Here is a 24454-nt window from a genome sequence, read left to right as displayed (position 1 = left end):
CAAGGGGCCCTTGGCTACTTTTCATATTTTATTCAGTCAAAGAAACTTAGCCTCCAAGCATGCAGCCACTGCTGTGCTGTATCTTTAGTGCAAAGTGCCAGGTATTACATGTTAAATCTTAAAAACAAATATTAGCCCATTTAAAACTACCAAAATAAAAACAAACCCAAAACCATTAGAGCTTCCCTTTCAAACACAGCAATGGCCATCCACTTTTCAATTTGTTTCCCTGTTTGAAGCAACAGCCAAAATTGCAATTGAAATCAAATTAAACTACTGCAGTGCCAGCTGAAAGGCATTATGTATCAATCGCAACACCAATTTTCATTGTTTGGCAACCAATTTGTCCATAAAAGAAATCTGCAGTGTATATAGTATGTTATGTACTATGCTATTAGTATATCCCTTTCCACAATCATAGGTTAAATAAGAAGAGTCCATTCACACTTGTGCGATTTGCCATGCGGCTTTGGACATCAAAGTCGCATGGCAAAACGCACACCATTCTTTTCAATGGTACTTGTTCAAATTACTGCGACCTAAAGCGATTTTGAAAATGTGCCTGCACTACTTTGGATGTGGCTGATCCATAGAACGTAAAAAGTCAAAAAAAAAAAAATCGCACCAAAAGTTGTGCTCCAAAGTCTCACTGGAAACCGTGCGACATTGAAGACGTGCTAATGTGAAAGGAGCCTTAGTGGGATTCTTTCATACTGTGGCCAAATACTTCTGTTGTCCCAACTGGAAGAAATTATCTCTTATTGTTTCATTTATTTTCAATCAAAGAATCTATGCAATGTTCAGTATGAAATTTGTGTGTTTTAGGGCACGCAATCCAGTGCAGTACGTTTTAACAGCCCATTTATTTGCATGGGCTGCAAAAAGCACTAGAATGTGGAAAAAGTAGTGCAAGAACTACTTTTTCAGAACACACTACACCAAACTGCATGGTACTGTGGCACCATGCAACTTGGTGGCTGCAAACGTGTTGCGTTTGTGGTGCAGGGCAGTGAGTTCACCTGCCATGCAGGAAACACGCCTTTCCCACACCATATTTTGGTGTGAACAGGTGCTAAATGGCATTACTACAGCAAATAGTATTACTAATCTTAAAATACATCATGTTCACAAATCTCAGCTAATGCTTTATTTTGCTGCTTTAAAATTATAACTCAGAAAAATGCTAGATACCGTATATGTATTACATCTATGTATGTACATGGTTTAACCTGACAAACTAGTAATTCTACTCAGCCGGTCTTGTAATTCACACATACCTATGCCATATTGCAGAACATAAAGAACATTACTTTAGCATTACAGCTACCTAGGTCACCTGCCTTGTCAGTAGACTGAGGTGATGTTGGTAATTTACTACCCAATGAGTCAGCTGAAGGAGAAGAGGCGACAAAGGAAGCTGCGAAGATGAAAAATATGGGTGTCACCTGTCTGGCAAATCTGTGAGAAACAAAAGTCTGGCTAAACAGAATTCCAAATCCTTTGCCAAAAAAAAAACAAACCCAGAGAATGCATGCATGTCAACTTTGTAAATAATGGTTTGCCTGGAGTCCTGTTTTAATATAAAATTAAGAATCCCATTTAGAAATAAAAAACAAAAACAAAAAAAACAAAAAAACACCCCTGAACAGATTCCCCATCCAGATTTTCAAGGTGGATGGGGGAATCCTCCACGCTGTGTCATTGTATTCTGGCAGTGGGGAATCTCCTCCATTGCCAGAATACACAGATCAGCGCTGCAGCCTATTGCCTGTGGTGCTGAGTGGCTTTTATCCAACAGGGTGGTTGGACATAAGTCAGTTGGTAAATCGTTTTCTATGCAACCCTGCTGGACCAGTCGAATTTCGATCCATGTATGGCCAGTTTAAAAGGAGAAGTTCACCTTTTCAGGAAGAGTTTTACTTTCCGTAATAAATAGAAGCATTTTTCAATGCCATTTCTGGCCCAGCCCTCCCAATGTTCTTTTTCTCTCACTTACCTCATTCACATGATATTTAGAATCTCGTCAGTCTTTTTGTATCTTTGAATGGATTTTCAGATTACATCCCTTCCTGTAGCTTGTATCAGCATTCAGTTCCTGTTAGGTCATCTCCCAGAAGCCTTCACTTCCTTGTTGCATCACGGAAGAGGGTGTGATAGAGTGTGTTCACCACTCTAGACCACACCTCCCTTATTACTATACCACCTTACACCCACTTCCTATACAATCTGATTGTACAATCTCATTTAGATCTCCCATTAGCTATGTAGTACAAGGGCCTGTCTGACTGGATACAAATTGAATGGATCATTCAGGTGTGTCCTCTATTCCATAGTTCTGGTAAATCTAAAAGGAAAATGTACAGAGATCGTACAGTGTATGGCCATCATTACATAAGTACATAGGAGGGAGTGTCAGGCCTCGTTCAAATCTCCACATAGGAAGACTCACATTCCAGCATGTGTTTGTTTTGGGCGTTTTCACTCGTCACGCATAGGGCAGCCCTATGAGCAACAATCGCCCCAGAGAAGCTCCAGAACTTTTTTGTGGAGCATGGTGCATTACCGCAGTTTTTGGTGCGTTTTCCACACTTGGGGAGCCTTTAACATGTAATGACAACAGAAACACTATGCACATTTGCAGCATTTCTGAAACACATTTTCTGTGCAGTTTGCCATGCGTTTGGAAACATACAGATGTGAATGGAGCCTCATTGTTTTTGTATAAACGCACCAATTTCACTTTCAGGCCCCAATCACATCTAGAGTAGTGGGAGCGCATGTTTTTTGGCTCGTTTTTTCAGTGACACACATAGGGCAGCCTGTTGATTTCAATGGGCTGCGCTACACCTGGCAACGTAGCTCATGGGACATTTTTGTAAATGTATTACTGCATTGGTCACCTGTTTTTTCATGTAGCAAAATGTGTGCTTGCTTCTGTTTGGTGTGTCCTTAACAATTAATGACACTGAAAGCGCAACTAGGTCATTTTAGGTGTATAAATGTGGCCACACACTAAACAATCTGATTGTACAATCTCCTTTACATTTACCAAAACTATATAATAGCAGGACACACCATCTATCCAATCACTCTGTATCTAATCAGGCAGGCTCTTGCACTACATCAGGGGTGTCCCATGGGCTGCATGTGGCCCCAGGGCATTTAGTTTGCAGCCTGAGCCCGTCTGAGTGGAGGCTGTGGAAGTCAGGCAAATTCACACATGAAGGCATGCCGAGGGTGCTGTGAAAACTTAATTGATGGGTGAAGGCGTGCTAATGAGGACAGCTGGCAAACTCCTTTCTGGGTCATACTGGCTTGTCTGTCCTGTGTTTATACCAGGAAGTTTCTGAAATGATCTGCAAACTACAGCCATGGAGGTAGGCCTGGTCTTGAAAACTTGTATTTTTGTGCAACAGAGGTACATTACTGGTACACAGGGGAGCTATATTTTAGGAAAAAAGGGTGAACTTAGCCTTTAAGTGTGAAAAGTGTTACAATGGGTATCTTAAGAAAGCTTTTAAACACAAGTATGGTCCACGTCTGTCATTTATGTTAAACTCATAAGACAATGAAAGAAACCCTAAGCTGCTAAAACTAGAAGTCCAGCATAAGAGTTTCAGCAAAATTCTTACGTTGCAAGGATACTGCCATACTGTGGACTTCTTCCAAACTGTATTTACTTTCAATGTGAATGGAACGTCGGTGTTCGGGAGGGGGCGGAGCCGTGGATACTGGAACACCCGCAGCCTTTCTTGTTTTTATCTCCGGAGCCATACAGCCTCAGCCACAGATCCAGATGCTGGTATAGGTTATTGGGAAACCTGTAATCTCCCATATGCTTGGATAGACCTCTGTTGGTCTTTTGAGTCGGTAAGGAGCCTCATATCCACTTGGGTGTATTCACTTTTTGGGAGATTGGATTTTTTTTATCACGGATTTCGGATTTTTTCTTCTTCTTTTTACATTTATGAACTTTATATATGAATGTTTTAATCGCACTCTTTGTGATGGGACTTTTTATGTGCTCTCTTTGATTTATTTGACACTATTAATTTTAATATTTCATTATACACATATCCTACAGTGGTCATGAATTATTATGGTATTCTTTCATGTTATTGATTATGATATTATGGTTTAATAATTTTTAATAATTTTGTTATGTTCATTTATTGGCTGCCCTTAGCGCTGCATAATAATATTACTATTATCTAGAGTATGTATCTGACTTTTTTATGCTGGCTGCTTTGGTAATTTGGGTTAAAACCTTGTTTTTTATTAAATGTGTTTTTAGTTGGTAAAGGTTAATCCCTTACAGTTACCAATCAATTATTGGGCTTCTAGCGCAGCGTTAACCCTTTTTGGGTTTTTTTTACATACTTTCAATGTGAGCCTGATTCACAAAGTTTGAGTCGCGTTACTTTGAATAAAAACAGATTTTGAGCATGTGCCCATTCCAAGGCAAATGCTTCAAGTAAAGGTTTTCTCCTACTTTCGTTACCTTGGAGTGGAAATTTCTGGGAAAGCCACTGACTACATAACTCTTAATTTGCCCCCAGTGGTCCAGGAGGTTAGGCAGAAGCTGAAGGCATGGGAGTCCCTACCCCTATCGCTATTAGGACGAATCAACCTGATTAAAATGAAAGTTCTACCGAAATTTACCTACCTCTTTAGACACTCACCACAATGGATTCCAAAATCTCTTTTCACCCAACTTAACAGAATGTTCTCCTCCTTTATCTGGGGCCCTCAATTCCCAAGGTATAGGTGGACCACTTTGATGCGCCCAACCTCCCAGGGGGGATTGGCGTGCCCGGACCTATACAAGTATTTTTTAGCCACTGATCACGGCGGTGTGGTGGCTGAACCCAGATGCTACCAACTCCGCGGTGCTACAATCTCTGGAGGCCCTAAAATTTTTACTTTTCTGTGGCCCCCATGCTCCCTATAAACTAATCCCATTCATGCTAACTACCTTACGGGCATGGGGAGCTGGGCTAAAACTTGAACATTATCCTAAAGACACACACACACCCCGAATGCCCCGCTGTGGTGCAACTCCAATCTGGCCCAATTCTACACGATTCCAGAGCCTTACGCCTGGACCAAATTCAATGTGAAAACGCCTTCTCAACTGGTTGAAGGCGACTCCTTGTTTTCACTATCTCTCCTTCAATCTAAAGTTTACTATTCCAGGGTCGCACTTCTTTAGATATTTACAACTCTCCCATGCCTTCAGCTGCCAATTTTCCCACTCTAATCCCCAGCTTATACAGCCCTCTCTGGAAGATGTCCTTAGACTTGACTGTATAAAAAAAAAAAATAAAAAAACAACTTCCCAGATATACTCTCATCTCCTTAGAGTTTCCCTACCAGCTATGGAAAAACTCAGGGCCCGTTGGCTCCAAGACGTCCCGGAACTTGATGGTGACAACATCTGAGACTTTCCATTCCAGTCCTTAGTTTCTCTGAGAGACCGTTTAACACAGTTCAAAATAATACACAGGGCCTACTATACCTCGTACAGGCTACACAAAATTAACCCCCGCCTCTCCCTGGAGTGCTGGAGGTGTGGGGGAGCCCCGGGAGACTTTACCCACATCTTCTGGACCTACCCAGCTATAGAGGGGTTTTGGGAGGAAGTGTTATACATTTGGTCATCCTTTTGGTCAGCAACATCCCGCTACAACCTTCCATCTCAGTATACCTGTTGGGACTGGTTGAGCAGTTAATCCCCACAGTAGCGGGATGCACCATGGTGAATTTGCTACTGTTATATGCCAGAAAAGCCATCAAACTTCCCTGGAAGAAACCGACCCCACCCACAGGCATTTTCTGGTTAGTGAATAAGAACCTACCCCTCTATAAAAGACACATCCATCACCAGAGGCGGTCCTAAAAAAATACCAGAAAGTATGGTCTAAATGGTTAGCACAGCCATCCACATCATAATTGAAACCTCTGCGGGTGAATGTGGGGTAGCCCTTCTTCAAATACGCCCCTCATCAGACAAAGTCTCCCTTCAAGATAGAGGTCTGGCAAGACTGATCTTCTCTTTTGTTTATATATATATGATTTTCTTTTTACTTAATTTCTACCAGGTGTTTAGATTCATGTGGGAGCAGAAATAATAATACCTCCGCTAACATTCATGACATTTGACCAAGGGACCCGCACCTTCTCTACTCAAAGGCAACACACACTTTACTAAAGTGGATTTAATTATGACTTAACCATATATGACCTGTGCATGGGCCGCCTTTATGCCGTCTGTCTGTTATTTGTCAATCACATGTATGTGTGTTTAAACACACCAATAAAAAGATTTATAAATACAAAAAAAAAGAAAAAAAAAAAAGTTTTTCTCCTAAAAATATTCTCAAAATGTCAGCATTAATGCAACGCAGGCACCAACAGGTGCCAGTACATTCTGATCAAATACACTCAAGTTCCCTGAAACCTGCAGTGTTTTAACATGCAAATCTCAACTTTGCCAAGTACAGGGCTGTCCCATCCCGCATATCTCTAGGACCGGACATTGAGGCTGTCCACCACTTTGAAGAAATATGGAGCTGCAGGCGCAGAGCCCACCCCTTTCTCGGACATATTTGTAATTACATTACAAGTCCAAAGGTTGGGGATGATAACTATAATTTAAAAAAATAATGTTGAGGCATTTGCATGCATTGTATTTAGACAGCCACTTAACAGATATTTCAGGGAGGAAGGTTACACTGAAGACCCAGATTTGCTACATAGTGTGTGTAAGCTTGTGCATCAAAGTAAAAAACTGCTTTTGTTTCTATTTGTGGTTTACTGGTCTTGAGTTGCTGGTGTGCTTGAAAAATAAGGCAGCTTAAAAAAGAAGAGGGTGATGGGTTTGGGTGCCTTTTTAACCAAGGCATTGCAGTTAATAATTACAAAACTCTTTACTACTGTATTATCGATTATCACAAGTACACTTGTTTAGGGAAAAAAAAAAAAGGGAAGGAACCTATTTCCTTACAGCTCCAGGACAAATCGGACAAGAACATTTCCTAAAATGCTATTAAACTTCTTTCTTTTTCAAGATGAGTGGACCCACATTGTCTCCAGTTAGTTCATTGTGCTTGTTATGGGAGCCATCGCAAACAGGAAACTGAAAAAAAGGGAATAAAGTTCATTAGAAAACACTAAATACACTCAATTTAACAGTAAAGCTGTATTAGCTAGCACTGGTCTCAGTTTCAGAAGCTGCTCACAGTATTGACAGGCTTTCTATAGTTTGGAGCGTTTTGTGTGGTGGTCAATTGTGATGTACTGCTTACCAGGGAAAGGCCTTCTTTGATGAACCAGAGTATTATTTTTATGAAGTGTGCCCAACTGCAAAGACGTAAGCAGCATGTTTCCTCAGCTACGTCCCTGCCACCTCATCCTGCCGATACACCACCTTACTAGTTGGCATCCCAGAATTCCCTAGATCCTTAATCACTGGCCAAGGTAAAAATCAAATGGGTGGCATTTAAGGCTGCAGGGGAGAAGCTTGCATAAAAATATTCAGGAGAAGACCCAAGATGGCACTGTCCCGAGCACCACAAGGCAAGTGAGGAAGCCTGTCTGTACAGACTGTCCCCTCACTGTGTATACTGCTCTCCTGCCTTTCCCCATCACATCTCCCCCCCCCCCCCCCCACGGAAATTTGTTTGCAGCCTGAGCCTGTCTGAGGGTATTTTTTTTTTTTTTTTAGCAGAGACCCTAGAGAATAAAATGGTGGTCGTTGAAATATTTTATGTCACACAGCAGTCTTAACCACTTTCCGCCCGCCAGCCATCAAATGATGCCTGCAACTACAGACATCATTCAGATATTTGCTTTTCAGCCGGCGATTCCCTACACCATAAGATCAATCATAGCTGCTGTCCTGCCGCTTGAGCATTCTTACGGGCGGTGAGAGGGGATGCCCCCCCCCTCCTGCCACCCTCCGGTACTTCTACCGACTCACCGCTTCCACTGAGGAGTTGGAGACAGGATCCGCCGGCCCCAGAGTCTCTATAATCGTTCGGAGGCCAGGCACGATCTTATGACGTCACGCCCAGCCTCTGCATTCAAACAAACGGCGCCGCCTCGGCTGGGAAGCCGGGATTGTTTTTTTTTTTTTTTTTTTATTATTATTATTATTTCAGGATTCCCAGCCTAGGAGGTAAGATGTGGGGTCTTATTGACCCCATATCTCACTGTAAAGAGGACCAATCATGCCATATTCCTATTACAAGGGATGTTTACATTCCTTGTAATAGGAATAAAAAGCGATTTAAAAAAAAAAAAAAAAAAAGAATTTAAAGCGCCTCTGCCCCCCTGTGTTCGCACGCAGAAGCTAACGCATGCCTAAGTCCTGCCCAAATATGAAAACGTTGTTCAAACCACACATGTGAGGTATCGCCGCGAACATTACAGCGAGAGCAATGATTCTAGCCCTAGACCTCCTCTGTAACTCAAAACATGTAACCAGTAAAAAATGTTAAAGTGTCGCCTATGGGGATTTTTAAGTACTGAAGTTTGGCGCCATTCCACGAGTGTGTGCAATTTTGAAGTGTGACATGTTGGGCATCTATTTACTCGGCGTAACTTCATCTTTCACATTATGCAAAACAATTGGGCTAACTTTACTGTTTTGTTTTTTTTTTCTAAAGCACAAAAGTTTTTTTTCCTAAAAAAAAAAAAAAAAAAAAGTTCGAAAAAATTGCTGCGCAAATACCGTGTAAAATAAAAAGTTGCAACGACCGCCATTGTATTCTCTAGGGTCTTTGCTAAAAAAAATATATAACGTTTGGGGGTTCTATGTAATTTTCTAGCAAAAAAATGATTATTTGTACATGCAGAAGAGAAAAGTCAGAATTAGCCTGGATGGCAAATGGTTAAAACGCATTTTCTTGGGAAAAATACACTTCCATGAATTAACCACTTCAGTCCCACAAGGATTTGCCCCCTTCCTGACCAGGAATATCCCAGTTTAAAAAAAAAAAAAAAAAACAAAACAAAACAAAACAAAATGTTCTCCTCAGTTTAGGCCGATATGCATTCTATTTTTTTTTTTTTTAACCAACAATATCGCAATAAGCGTGTATTGATTGGTTTACACAAAAGTTATAGGGGATAGATTTGTTTTTTTTTTTTTTTTTACTAGTAATGGCAGCGATCTGCGATTTTTATCAGGACTGTGACATTGTGGCGGACAGGTCGGACACTTTTGACATGATTTTGGGACCACTGACATTTATACAGTGATCAGAGCTAAAAATAGCCATTGATTACTGTATAAATGTCACTGGCAGGGTAGGGGTTAACGCTTGGGGGCAATCAAGGGGTTAACTGTTCGCCGGGTGTGTTCTAACTGTAGGGGGATGGGATTGGCTAGGGGGGAGAGAGATCGGTGTTGCAATATGGCTACCTGGAGCTTTCTGTGTGTGTGTACTGATCACTCCCCAGAAAAACCATTTCGTGCTTGTGTGATTGGCTCATCAATTTATCCAGAAGTCTACCTAAGATACAGGTCAGATTTCAGGAATCCCTTGCAACAAAAATTAAAATTTTTTTGAGAGATACTTTCCATAGGAACCTTTCTAAAGGGAAGCAGGCTCAGCAGCTCCACATCTGACAATTATGAAACCACTCCCATTAGACCTTCTCAGAACAGAGGCACAGAGAAACACACACACACGGATTTCTTCAGAACAACTTTTGCAATGTACATTGATCACCCAGAGGGAAATGTTTTTTTCCTCAACAAAAGTGGAGATAAGCTTTAAGAATACATACTTGAATGGAATTTTCTTTTTTTTTTTTTTTTTTTTTAAACCACAGTTTAGTGTCATTTTAACTTTAAAACATTTTATGGAAGCAATATGACAGTACCAGACTTCCATGACAGCCCAGGAATCAGAATGGATCCATCTCTCCTTATCATATTCAAAAAGACAAAGAACAGAGGATCAGCGGCATTGAAGACACTGGTAATCCTCTCTTCACCGATTTCTGTGCAGTTCAAAAATCCTTCTGGCCATAAGGCCAAAACTGGGTGATTCGAGGAGAACTTCTGCTTTCTGGAAATCCCAGAGGGTTCAGAGGATCTTGATCCTGAGGGTTTTCTAGCAACATAGCTCAAGGAAGAAATGGGGGATGATGCATTATTCACTTCATTTGCTATAGAGCACACCATGTTCCTCTGTCTCACAAACCTCAGGGCTCATTAACACCACATGCACAGGAAAAACATTTTACAATGCAGGGCACGGTTTACCTTTTTCTTTGTTAACTTTATTAAAAGGTTTGGGATGCAGACCCCGAAAGATCATAAACTCCTTTGCGCAGCTGTATACCTGAAGCTTGGTCATGTGACCTTTTTGGCTGTTATTGTATTAATAGCCATCTTATCCTGCACTGTATTAAGATCTTGAGCTGTACATTTTTTTTTCTACAAATCTCAAATACTTTGTAAATGTAATGTCACAAGTGACATTTCTATGGGCGAGGGGGAAAAGGGGACGTCAGCACAGCTCCACATTGCTCTGTACCCGAGCTCTATTCTAGTGTGAAGAGGGCACATTAAGCCCACACAATATTACAAAAGAGATTGACATGATGCTGAACCTGTGTGCATTTATGCCTCCGAAAATTCAGAGTTCAGGATATCCAAAAGGGTGGCTGCTAAAGGTGTGTAAATGCCACAATCTTGACCACAAGCTACAGGACAAATTTACATATAACGTTTATGACAATGGCAGAAAGGACTGATCAGACAACTAGGCAAACTAATTTTCAAAAAAATCATTAGTGAAGTTATAAGTTAATATTGTTGACCTTCGATAATAGGATTATTGTGAAAAGTGTAGTAACCCCCACAACAAAACTGCCCTTTCATTAAATAGAGCAATTGGAAAAAAAATAAAGTAACTGGGTTAAAATGCATGTTATTCTTTGCTTATACAAGTCTGTAGGTTACCAATTTAATTTGTCAAAGTTAGAGTACTTCTCTCTGCTTCATAAAATTATAAAGAATTACTAAGAAGAATGTTCTATACACCAGTCTATATTAAAACAAATACTGGCTGGTAAAAGAATAATAGCCACAAAAGGCCAGAGGACAAGATAATGTGGTCATGACATTGCAATAATAAATTTGTCATTCAAGGTTCAGCTTCTTGATACAAGACGTCATGGCTTGAAATGAGATATTTCCACATGACAGCAGTGGTTCACTACTGTGGAATACCCAAATTCACTTCGATTATGTGTGGTCAGATTTATCAACTAATCCTATACAAAGTATTCTCAATCTGTATGTTCCATGACACAGTAAGAGTATAGGAACAGACATTGTCCTGCCATCTGTTATCCAAGCCTTTTCTGAATTAAAACCTCATCAGGGCCAAGAGTGGAGGTGCCCATTCAAAGGCTTATAAATCAACAAAGTCCACCAACCTCACTCTCTGAACTACACCAAAATAAGCAACATGTTTGCTTATCCAAGCTCTGTGCTCCACAACCACAAATATCTGCTGTGCCCAACTTTGCTGTATATATGTGTAACACGGAAGCACTTCGAAATATTTCTAGCCCTGCGATTTAATGTGGAGAAGTGGAAACTGTGGAGCCTCTTGAAGTTGATCAAAATGCCATTTTTTCCCCAGCTATTTCCATACTAACCAATGACAATCTTAGAAGCCGTGTTCCCCAAATCATACCTAAATAAATAGCTTTTACTTTTAAATGGCTTCTAGAAATCTAACTCCTAGATAGCCACTATCAGATGCTGACAAGAACATCTGCTGCAATCTGTAACCAATGATCCAAGTATTTAAAATTCAATCACAATGCAATATGTAGGTGTTCAGCATTTCAAGGCCACGCAGGACCTATTTTTCAGACACGACAAATAGGTCTTGCGTGGCCCCAAAAAGTTGCAGCTGCACTTATTGGACTATTGATTAGAAATCTGTGGTGTGCTGGCAACGTATGCTTTTGTCCTTACGGATACCATTCAACCTACTGTAGTTCTAGCAAGTACAAAGTGACAACACTCTCCCTCTCTCAAAATTAAAAAGGGGCAAACAGATCAGAGAGCATTAATCATTTTGTATACTAGGTTTTAAGCTTTGTATGCTGCCCACAGTTCTACTTTAAAGCCTAAAGTTTTTTTTAGCACAGCACAAGGGGTGGTTCTTACATTGAGGCTGGGTTCATGCCTATTGTGAATTGGATGCAGGATTTTCCCTGCATCCAATTCGCAGAGCAGGAGATTGTGACCGGCTCGCTATGAAGCTGGTTCACACATCTCCAGAAAGGCTCCGCTGCGAAATGCAAAGAAGTCTTGTGCTTCGTTTGGTCCGATTCAGGTCTAAATTCAGACCAGAATTTGGGCTGAAATCGGATCTGAACCGGTGAATGGAGACGCACTGGACCCCCTGCTGTGAGCCGCTCCGTGCTCTAGTGTGAACCCAGCCTTAAGAAGTGCCCCTTGTGCTGGCAGCTGTTGCTAATTGAAATCTTCCATTCTTTACCACACACCTCACTTCGCACCGCATGCTCCCCAAATTAGTAATCTCACAGTTCTGAAAGGGTTAATACCTGTACTTTATATCTGTCTGGGGGTCGGGACTGTAGGGCAAGGGTAGGGCTTCATTTTACATGGGCGTAGAACACCGTACAGTGAAAAGTTTTTTTTATCTTTTTAACCGATTCAGCCCCGGAATATTTTACCCCCTTCCCGACCAGAGCACTTTTTGTGATTCGGTACTGCGTCAATTTAACGGACAATTGCGCAGTCATGTGACGTTGCACCCAAACAAAATTGACGTCCTTTTTTTCCCCCTACAAATAGAGCTTAATTTGGGGGCATTTGATCGCCTCTGTGGTTATTTTTTGCGCTATAAACAGCGACAATTTTGAAAAAAAAAAAAAAAAAAAAAAAAAAAAAAGCAATATTTTTTACTTTTTGCTATAATAAATATCCCCCAAAAATATATATAAAACACAATTTTTTTACCCTCAGTTTAGGCCGATATGTATTCTATATATTTTTTGGGAAAATCGCAATAAGCGTATATTGATTGGTTTGCACAAAAGTTATAGGGTCTAAAAAATAGGAGATAGTTTTATGGCTTTTTTATTATTAAATTTTTACTAGTAATGGTGGCGATCTGCGATTTTTAATCGGGACTGCGACATTATGGTGAGCACGTCAGACAATTTTGACACATTTTTGGGACCACTGGCATTTTTACAGCGATCAGTGCTATAAAATTGCATTGATTACTGTAAAAATGTCACTGGCAGTGAAGGGGTTAACCACTAGGGGGCAGTGAAGGGTTTTGGTGTGTCCTTGTGTGTGTTCTAACTGAAGGGGGGATGGGACTGTGCAGGGGAGAGGACAGATCGTTGGGCATACTCTGTATGAACAGACGGTCTGTTCTCCCTTCAGAGAACCGGAAATCGTGTGTTTACACACACAGATCACGGTTCTCTGTGTGCCCCGAGCAATCGCGGGAGCCCGGCAGTGATCGCGACCGCCAGGCACTCGCATCGGCTCCGTGGGCGCGTGCTCCCGTCTATGTTACCGACGTAACATGAAGGCGATTGGCGCAGCCGTGCCATGTTGCCGCAGTACAACTGCGGCGGCTGGTCGTCAAGCGCTTAAAGTAGCATGGAGCTGCATGCATTCAGGACCACACATTTGTCCCTGCACATCTGTCAAACTCAGCTGTGTAGGAGAGTCTGTACTCACTGTATTCAATTACAGTGCCTTGAAAAAGTAGTTACATTTTGTCATGTTACAACCAAAAATGTAAATGTATTTTATTGGGATTTTATGTGATAGACCAACCAAAGTGGCACATTAGACCAGCCAAGCTGCTGCTAACAAAGCAAACAGAATATTGGCATGCATTAAAAGGGGGATCAACTCCAGAGATAAAACGATAATTCTCCCACTCTACAAGGCTCTGGTCTGGCCGCACCTGGAGTATGCTGTCCAGTTCTGGGCACCAGTCCTCAGGAAGGATGTACTGGAAATGGAGCGAGTACAAAGAAGGGCAACAAAGCTAATAAAGGGTCTGGAGGATCTTAGTTATGAGGAAAGGTTGCGAGCACTGAACTTATTCCCTCTGGAGAAGAGACGCTTGAGAGGGGATATGATTTCAATTTACAAATACCATATTGGTGACCCCACAATAGGGATAAAACTTTTTTGCAGAAGAGAGTTTAACAAGACTCGTGGCCACTCATTAAAATTAGAAGAAAAGGGGTTTAACCTTAAACTACGTAGAGGGTTCTTTACTGTAAGAACGGCAAGGATGTGGAATTCCCTTCCACAGGCAGTGGTCTCAGCGGGGAGCATTGATAGCTTCAAGAAACTATTAGATAAGCGCCTGAATGACCGCAACATACAGGGATATACAATGTAATACTGACACATAATCACACACATAGGTTGGACTTGATGGACTTGTGTCTTTTTTCAACCTCACCTACTATGTAACTATGTAATTATTGTGAAGCGGAAGGAAAATGATAAATAGTTATTAAAATATTTTACAAATAAATATGTGAAAAATGTGGTGTGCATTTGTATTCAGCCCCCCTGAGTCAATACTTTGTAGAACCACCTTTCACTGCAATTACAGCTACAAGTCTTGTTGGGTATGTCTTACCAGCTTTGCACATCTAGAGAGTGAATTTTTTGTCCATTCTTCTTTGCCAAAATAGCCCAAGCTCTGTCAGATTGGATGGAGAGCATCTGAACAGCAATTTTCAAGTCTTGCCACAGATTCTCAATTGGATTTAGGTCTGGACTTTGGGCCATTCTAAAACATGACTATGCTTTAACCATTCCACTGTAGCTCTGGCTGTATGTATGTTTAGGGTCATTGAGACTGGGGTGGAGGTTCATATTCCAGCAGGACAAGTCTTTTACAGACTCCAAGGTTTTCTTCTAAGATTGCCCTGTATTTGGCTCCATCCATCACCCCATGAACTCTGACCAGCTTCCCTGTCCCTGAGCTGTGGATCTCTGCAGCTCCTCCAGTTACCATGGGCCTCTTGGCTGCTTCTCTGATTAAGGTTCTCCTTGCCTGGCCTGTCAATTTAGGTGGACGGTCACGTCTTGGTAGGTTTGCAGTTGTGCCATACTCTTTTCCATTTTCGGATGATGGCTTGAACAGTACTCCGTGAGATGTTCAAAGCTTGGGAAAATTTTGTATAACCTAATTTATCCCTGACCTGTCTGATGTGTTCCTTGGCCTTCATGATGCCGTTTGCTCACTAAGGTTCTCTAACAAACCTCTGAGGGCTTCAGAGAACAGCTGTATTTATACGGAGATTAAGTTACACACAGGTGGACTCTATTTACTAATTAGGTGACTTCTGAAGGCAATTGGTTCCACTAGATTTGAGTTAGGGGTATCAGAGTAAAGGGGGGTGAATACAAATGCACACCACATTTTTCAGATATTTGTTAAAAAAAAAAAAAAAAAAAAACTAAAAACTTTTTTTTTTAACAATTTCCTTCCACTTTACAATTTTGTGCCACTATGTGTTGGTCCATCACATAAAATCCCAATAAAATACACGCTGCGCGAGCTCACTGGTCCCTGCTGTCTTCTGGGACCTGTGCATCTCCCAGAAGACAGCGGGGGGGCAGAGAAGGGGCCAGACATGGCGTAGATCTATGCCTGGAAGTGGGAGCAAATACCTGGATTATACAGATATCTGCTCCCCCCTGAAAAGGTGCCAAATGTGTCACCCGGGGGGGGGGGGGGGGGGGGGCTGGCTGGGGATCCGAAAAGCGTTAGTTCCATTTTTGGGTGGAACTCTGCTTTAAACCCATTCCAGTGATTGAGAATTAGTTCTCCTTTTAACTAGGCCTTAAACCACTCATATCTGACAACAATATACCATGTTACTGCCAGCAGGATAAATTACTTTGAAGGACTGATGTTGATCATCTCCGTGTGTGGGATTATGTTGTGCAATGCATTCTCTTCACAGCAAAGATAACACTCACCGTTTTAGAGCGCCAGCATCGGCAGTAGGCAACTTTGGCAATATGCAGGTCCTCTATATCAATTTCATTCACAACTTTTGGGTTCTCCTTTTGGATTTTAAGATTAATCAAACTGTCTTTCTGTTGCTTCTTTTTCGGTAGGAATGGTCGAATTGCAAGGTAGCCCAGTAGGGCAAGGACACCCAGGAAAGGCAGTAGTCGTAGCCATTCTGAAACTGAAAACAAGTTTAGGTTTGATTACAAGTGAAAGATGCTTATCATTTAACAAACACTTTATTCTTTGCAGTTGTTTAGGAAGGCATTACATGGGGGCAGGGCACATTACAATAGCAGTTTCCTTCTCATGCAGAGTGGCACGGGGAAGCGGTAGTCATAATCCTGGTTCCACCTCCCTGTACCCCGCCTCCCTCTTTCCTCTATAGGGGAGAAAGGACCCACAGGAAACAGCAAACACACTTGTTGATTCCCTGAGATGCTCTGCATGCAGGGAAGTGATAGGAGGAAGATTGTTGAAAGTGGGGATGTGATCTACCCGTCAGCTGCCTGCGATTGATGGGTAGATTGCGGCAGAACCCTGGTTGGGAAATCCTGTGTTAGAATAGAAAGTATCTTTCTTTTAGATTTAAAAAAATTTCCTTCTGTTTTTGACAGTTTCCAAACCCTGGCTGTGCCATTCACTTGAGGGCATTTTTCCCCCTACTGTAGCAATTTGGATCATGCTTTGCTGGGTTTTTTTTTTTGCCCTCCTCTGGATCAACCATGGGTATAGGATAGTATATATATTTCCCCTTTCATTGGTTGAACTAGATGGATTTGTGTGTTTTTTTCAACCAGACTAATTATGTAATTCACCAAACATAGCAGCTCTGAAACCCCTTGTAACTGACAGTGTGTGCCCGGAGCCGATGCGAGTGCCCGGCAGGCGTGATGACCACCGGGCACCCGCCATCGCTTGTGAAAAACACACAAATCCTGGTTCTTTCAGGGGAGCAGAGACAGATCGTGTGTTCATACTAAGTATGAACATCCATCTCTCTCTCTCTCTCCATTCCCTAGTGTGTTTGTGTACTATGGGAGGGACTTTTACTAGGGGGAGACATGGATCCTTGTACCTGCTTTGCAGGAACACCGAATCCATGTCTGTCCTACTAACAGAACGGCGATCTTCCTTGTTTACATAGGCAGACCACCTTTCTGCCTCTGTGCCGAATGATTGGCGAGATTAGCTCTTACATGTAGCAGATCGCTGGTGGCGTGCTGCAGACCCAGAAGTGTCAGAACACGTACTAGGTACAAGATCCAGTGCAGCAGTGCCACCCTGCCGCTGTATAAGTTATATGGGCAGCAAGTGGTTAACATAGCATAGTAAAACAATCAATACTGCGTAGCAATGTTCATAAAGATTGTTTTTTATTTTGTTAGCATTCTCCTGGTTCCAGTGCACCTCTTTTCTGAGCTTCCAGTCAGGGAAGGTACAACTCCTCACCTGATCAAATTCTTTGGGACTACATGTAATCACTGCGCAAGCGCGCATGTGGAGCCTGGCATTTCTAAAGTTTGTCAGATGTGAGGACATTGCCTGCGCCAACACACAGGTAGCCTGAGAAGACTCCACAGAAAGGATTCAACTTCACTACTCCTCCTCCTCTAATTGAAGTGACTGAGAGCAAACTTCCCTGTAGGAGGAGCAAAGGCATGTCTTTTGTGTGTCCTCTTGAGCTGCCTGTGCATGTTGGTGCAGGTGTCACTTTACATTTGGCTACCCATCACATTTTGCTACCCACTGGAGTGCGCATGCGCGACACCGCCATATGCATTCCAACACTGTTGTAAGTCCACTTTGTCACAGGGCCGCTCACCACGCTTCAGGCATGGCCTCGCTTCGCTCGGCATAATTATAATCTAACTCTATGTCCACTTGGATGGTGGGGCTTGAACCTGGACCCAGGGGTGTGGCCACAAAATTCTGCGCAAGCGCAAATTGCCACAGTGTTGGAACGCATATGGCGTTGTGGCGCATGCGCAGTCCAGCGGGTAGCCAAATGTGATGGGTCGCCATATGTGACGCTACTCCGGCAATGTCCTCACATCACATGTAGTTCTGTCACTGGTATTGCACATAAAAGGGTGGCTCCATAGGGCCTTGCCAACCATATATTGGAAAGAGGGGCAAGCTGTTAGGGGACAAGGGGGAACTGCAAGAAAGGAAACCTTTTAAACATGCAGGAACAGACTATAATGCATAGCAGCTCTAATAATAATAATAATAATAATTATTAATAAGGTTTTACACTTGTGCATTGTGGTATCACAAGTTTATGATGGCACTTTCAACACATACATCCAGGAGCTGCCTATGCATCTGCACTATACTACATTGCAGCGTACAGCATGTGCATTTTTTCATTTCATGCACCTAATTATTCACACACCCTAATGGGTGCTTTGTGCTTAAAGAGATGAAGTTGTGTGCATTATTGCCAAGTTACTTACTTAAAACGACGTTTTTAGTTTTGGATAGAGCAGGAAAGGTTAGAACCTCCGTCAGGTTTTGACTGCCATGTCCATGTCAGGACAGAAAGTGATAAGAATTTACTCCAACAGGACACAGACAAAAACATTTTTTAGCAGAATGGGAAGGGTTGGTGTCCAAACTATGGCCCTCCAGTTGTTAAGGAACTACAACTCCCATCATGCCTAGTCATGTCTGTGAATGTCAGAGTTTTACAATGCCTCATGGGAAGTGTAGTTCCGCAACAGCTGGAGGGCCGTTGCAGTTCATGCCTTCCTGTAACAATAACCTCAAAATTTCTTGTATGGGTGTCACAGGGACAGTTTACCAAAACTATGCCTTAGGAGGAAACCCCAAAACAACCAGGCCTCTTGCACTATATGGTTTATTAATTTTTGGGTACTTATATAGCGCCATCAATTTATGCAGCGCTTTACATAAACTGCACATTCACATCAGTTCCTGTCCTCAAGGAGCTTACAATCTAAGGTCCCCAACTCACAGTCTTACAGACATACACTAGGGCCAATTTAGACAGGAGCCAGTTAACCTACCAGCATAACTTTGGGGTGTCGGAGGAAACCGGAGTACCCTAAGAAAACCCACGCAGGCACAGGGAGGACATGCAAACTCCATGCAGGTAGTGTTGTGGTTGGGATTGGAACCAACGACCCTAGGCAGAAGTGCTAACCACTGTGCTGCCCAGTTGATGGTAGATTCAAAGAAGATTGTACAATCAGTTTGCATAGTGTGTGTACAGTGTGTTTGCATTATTTCACATTAACTTTAATCCTGCCTGCAGCAATGTTTGGCAGGTGTGACAACTTGTAAAGCTTGCCTTATGCCTCTTTTGAAAGTCAATGAAGTATACAGCAAATGAGTTCTAAACACTCCTAAGGCATCTGGTGTGTGTTTGCAGAGTGCTATGGCAAGGTCCCTTACCTTGTGCTCCAACTTGGCGAACTTAGGTTTTAACACTTAGCTTTAGGGCTTGTTTACACTTGTGTTGCTTTGTAAAGAGTGATCTGAGGTGGATTGCTTTTCATGGCTTTTTGAATGGGAACACCCACCACGTTGCCAGCATTTGGTTTACAGTTGCAGGCTCAGGCCCATTTGTTTAAAATTAGTAGTGCTAAGCATCGCTGGCAAACATGACCAATTCAAGTGAATGGGGTTGGGAATAATTTTGTTACTCGCCAAAAAGCAAAGCATTGCAGCCACAGCATACATACCTATCAGACTGCCCTGGGGGTAGGGGGCAGTTAGAATGTGTCTCAACTACCTAGATTTCCTGCCCCCCCAACCACAAGTGTAAACTACGGCAGGTCTTACATTATGCAATTTTCTTCCTTTCAACCACAGGTGGAAGGACAGAAAAATGCTAGATTCCCCCATCCCCAGTCAGTGTTAATGGGGGAAATCCCTCCCGCAGTGCTATTGTGCTCTGCTGACAGGAATGCTTACATGCTGCGGCCACAATGCTTTGCACCTGCGGCAAAGTTCACCGGATCTGTAGCAATCGCTGGACAAGCCCGCCAAACCATACACATTCAAGTAAATGGGAAAGAGCTGCAAATACCCAGAAACCATGTTGTAATGCACACAGTTGTGGCGTTTGTGTTGGCGAAAATGGAGGTGGAGAGGTGTTGCACCACTTCGTCACCACCTGTCAATAACCTCTGGAGCTCATTCTGCGCGCAGATTGGTCTTCAGAAGCAAGGGAGATTTACACACATGTCTTTAACCACTTCACCCGGGTAGAAGTCATATGATGTAATTTACTTTGAGTGAAGATATCTGGATGATGCCTGCAGCTACATATCTCCGGTGCTTCTCTGGTCTCACCTGTGTGACCGGGGAGCCGGAGAATGAATTTGCCGGCGGCAGTTTACCAGATGGTCCCCGACCAGCTCTATGACCCTCGAAGGCCAAAAGTGAAGACATGTCATCACTTTCGGCTCTGCCAGATGTAAACACTGCCATTTTTTTTTTTTTTTTTTTTTTTTGCTGTAAAGCCCGAGATCGATTTTTTTTTTTTTTTTTTTTTTAATCATCTTAGGCTTTCCAGCATAGAGAACAGATGTAAAGACTCAATCCCCATATCTCTCCATAAAGAGGACCTGTTGTGCCCTATTCCTATTACAATGTTTACTAAAAAAAAAAAAAAAAAATATAATAATATAATATATATATATTTTATTTATTTATTTACCAATTGCTGACCAGTCGCCATCAATATACTGCAGCAAGTCGGCTCTTTCCCAGTGAATCACCATAGCTGTACTTCGACTCCTTTAAGAGCCATAGCAGGCGCACGCCCACTGCGCAGTGGGGGACCCGATGTGCGTGGCTGGCGGCCGCAGTGTCCTCCAGCCATCCGCAATCGCAAGAAAGAGCCAGAACGGGAATCTGTCAATGAAACAGACAGATCCCTATTCTGACGGGAGGAGAGAGGGATCTGCTGTTTCTAGTGATTAGAAACACCTCCCAGGGAACACATTTAACCCCTTGATCGCCCCCTAGTGTTAACCCCTTTCCTACAAGTGTCATTTATACAGTAATCAGAGGCTATTTTTAGCACTGATCACTGTAATAATGTCAATGGTCCCAAAAAAAGTGTCTGATCTGTTCACCTCAATGTCGCAGTCCCGCAAAATATACTGCAGATCGCCGCCATTACCAGTAGAAAAAAATAAAAATACATAAAAATGCCATAAATCTATTCCCTATTATGTAGATGCTATAACTTTTGTGCAAACCAATTAATATACACTTATTGCGATATTTTTTACCAAAAATATGTAGAAGAATACATATTGGCCTAAAACGATGAAGAAATTTTTTTTAAACTCTTTTGGGATATTATAGCAAAAAATAGTTTTTAAAATTGGCGTTTTTTTTGTTTATAGAACAAAAAATAGAAACCACAGTGGTGGATCAAATACCACCAAAAGAAAGCTCTATTTGTGGGGAAAAAAAAAAAAAAAAAGATGGATGTCAATTTTGTTTGGGTAAAGCGTCGCACAATTGTCAGTTAAAGCAACAGAGTGCTGTATCGCAAAAAATGGCCTGGTCATTACAGACCAGAAGATTTTCCCCCTTAAGTGGTTAAAGTGCCCCCATCCCTTCGTGCTTCCAAACAGAAGCAAAACGCATTCATAGGTTGTACCCGAATATATAAATGGCGTTCAAACACCACATGTGGGGTATTTCTGCGATCGTTAGAGCAGGAACAATATTTCTAGCACTAGACCTCCACTGTAACTCTAAGCAGGTAACCTGTAAAACTTTTTAAAGCGTCGCCTATAGAGATTTTTTAAGTACTGTAGTTTGGCGCCATTCCACAAGTGTGTGCAATTTTAAAGCCTGACATGTTTGGTATCTATTTACTCGACGTAACATCATCTTTCTCATTAAACAACAAAACTGGGGTAAAAGGATTTTTTTTTTTTTTTTATTTGTGAAAGTGTTTTATTCCCCTAAATAAATCCTGTTTGAAAAATTGCTATGACACACACACACATACGTATATTTTGGTATTTTGCTGTGTCTTGCAGTGGGACTGTACCACACCTGGCATGAACAAGCCCCAAAAGTCTGCCACTGCCGGTGTTCCAGATTAGCGAACCCATCAGATTAAGTAATGGAAGTGACGTTCCGCCAGCTGCGTCTTGAATTTCAGAGTCATTTTAGTAATAAAATGAGTGTATATAAATAGGAGTATATTGAAATTCTGTGATGCCGTTTGGATGTTTAACCACTTCAATACCGGGCACTTACACACCTTCCTGCCCAGACCAATTTTCAGCTTTCAGCACTGTCGCACTTTGAATGACAATTGCGCAGTCATGCTACACTGTACTCAAACTACATTTTTATCATTTTGTTCCCACAAATAGAGCTTTCTTTTGGTGGTATTTGATCACCTCTGGGATTTTTATTTTCTGCTAAACAAATAAAAAAAAGGGACCGAAAATTTGGGGGAAAAAAAAAAAAAAAAAAAGTTTTTTTTTTGTTTCAGTTACAAAACTTTGAAAATAAGTATGTTTTCTCCTTCACTGATGGGCACTGTAATGTATTGTACTGATGGATGCCAATCAGTGCCAAACAATGCCTGCCAATCAGTGATGCCCATTGTGGGCACTGATTGGCATCCATTGTGGCCACCGATTCATCCCTAGTGGTCTAGGGTGGCATACCTGGTGGTGGGCATCCCTGGTGGTCCAGTGTGGGCATCCTAGAGGGGGCTGCGCTGATAATCGATCAGCACAGACCCCCCCCGTCAGAGGATCAGCCAATCGGCTCTCCTCTACTTGCGTCTGACAGACGCGAGTGAGGAAAAGCCGATCACCGGCTCTGTTTACATCCTGATCAGCCGTGATTGGATGTGGCTGATCATGTGGTAAAGAGTCTCCGTCAGAGACTCTTTAACTAGATCGGAGTTGCGGTGTGTCAGACAGACCCTGGGGGCGCGCAGTAGCTCAATATCCTGAAGACGTCATATGACGTCCGGTCAGGTTATTGAAACCGATTTGCCACCGTCATTTCGTTATATTGCGGGTGGCAAGTGGTTAATTCTAAAAGCATAAAAAGCTTTAGCGCTGAGCAGTGCGGGGTGTACCAACATGGCCTCCGCCACCTTCCTACTGCTGGCGTCCAGCTTCTTTCACAATGTAACATCAAAACAGCATCATGATCACAGATGTCAACCGATTATATTTATTTATATATGCTCACTTTATTGCTAAAAGGGTGTAGTAAGATGTCCGCTCCGCCTTCTTCTGACTGCAGGTGATCTAAGGATGAGCTCGGGCGTGTCTGCACACTCCACGTGCAGAGCCCGCCAGGAAGTCGGCACGGTGCTGCGCTAATCACAGGCAGTGAGACATTGTCCCAATGTGGGGCTGTAGAGATCGGGAAATGTCTCAATGCCTGTGATTAGCGCAGCGCCGACTTCCTGGCGGGCTCTTCACGTGGAGTTTGCAAACATATCCGAGCTCATCCTTAGTTCTGTCAGATTAGCAAATCTGGTAGTGGTGAAACGCATGCGTCAATTCCGTTCCCTAATCTGATAGAACACCTGAGTAAAACAACGCAAGAGTGAGTTCAGCTCCTCTATGCAGCTGGAGGTCAGAGCATACTAGCTCCCATCATAGGCTTCCCAGGCAGGTGATGGAAATGCTGAGAGGACAGGTTCCATTTATACATGTTCTCTCCCCCCACAGACCAGAGGATGAGCCCTAGTTCCTCTTTAAATGTGGCCAGAAAGCACGTATGCTCTGTGTTTCAGTAAAGACCTCCAGTCAGCATAACGTACATTGATATCAGCCTATGACAACACTCATACAAAACTTACTCAGTGTGTGAGAGAAAGAGAGAGTCGGGCCTGACTGGTCACCACAGCCGGCCCCGCTTACCTGTAAGCCTGATAAAGCCGGCGATACTGTCCGGCACCGGCAGTCTCTTCAGATAGGCGGGAAGCTGCACCTTTATGACACGAGCTAAGATCTCCAGAACCATCTTGTTCCCGGGATACAAGAGAGAGCAGCACTTCACAAGCCAGCTGTCCTCCAGGAAGCTGACAGTACTGCTGCTGCTTAATCCTCCGTGTTCCTCCTTCCTCCTTCTCACTCCTCCTCCTCCTCTGTCACCATACTGCACACTTCACTGGAACCCCCTCACGCCTCTTCCCGCCCTTTCCACATATTCCCCCCCCCTCCACATATCCCCCCCCCCCCCCCATGTGTGTGTGAGGGGGGCAACCTTCCACATATAATGCATGGAGTAATTCCAGTAAGAAATACAAACTCAAAATACAAAAACACTACTATGTGACACAAATATAGAAGAAAATCAACATTTTATCTAGAACATAAAATATTCTCTTTTAATTGTCCATAAACAAT

The 24454-nt window shown here is 42.5% G+C and overlaps 1 protein-coding gene across 1 annotated transcript; it reads right to left on the bottom strand.

The window, feature by feature from the left end:
* Positions 1–6875: 6875 nt before the first annotated feature.
* Positions 6876–24202, bottom strand: CISD2 (CDGSH iron sulfur domain 2). Its single transcript, XM_073601690.1, has 3 exons — positions 23966–24202; positions 16037–16251; positions 6876–7138 (listed from the first exon to the last, which is right to left on the bottom strand). The coding sequence occupies exons 1-3, from the start codon at positions 24066–24068 to the stop codon at positions 7049–7051; spliced, it is 408 nt and encodes a 135-aa protein (XP_073457791.1). The 5' UTR covers positions 24069–24202; the 3' UTR covers positions 6876–7048.
* Between the last annotated feature and the right edge of the window lie 252 nt (positions 24203–24454).

Source organism: Aquarana catesbeiana, linkage group LG01 (genome assembly GCF_042186555.1).
Source record: "Aquarana catesbeiana isolate 2022-GZ linkage group LG01, ASM4218655v1, whole genome shotgun sequence".
In the NCBI taxonomy this organism is placed as follows: Eukaryota; Metazoa; Chordata; class Amphibia; order Anura; family Ranidae; genus Aquarana; species Aquarana catesbeiana.
The sequence above is the reverse complement of the archived record's forward strand: the minus strand, read 5'-3'. Positions and strand labels throughout refer to the sequence as shown.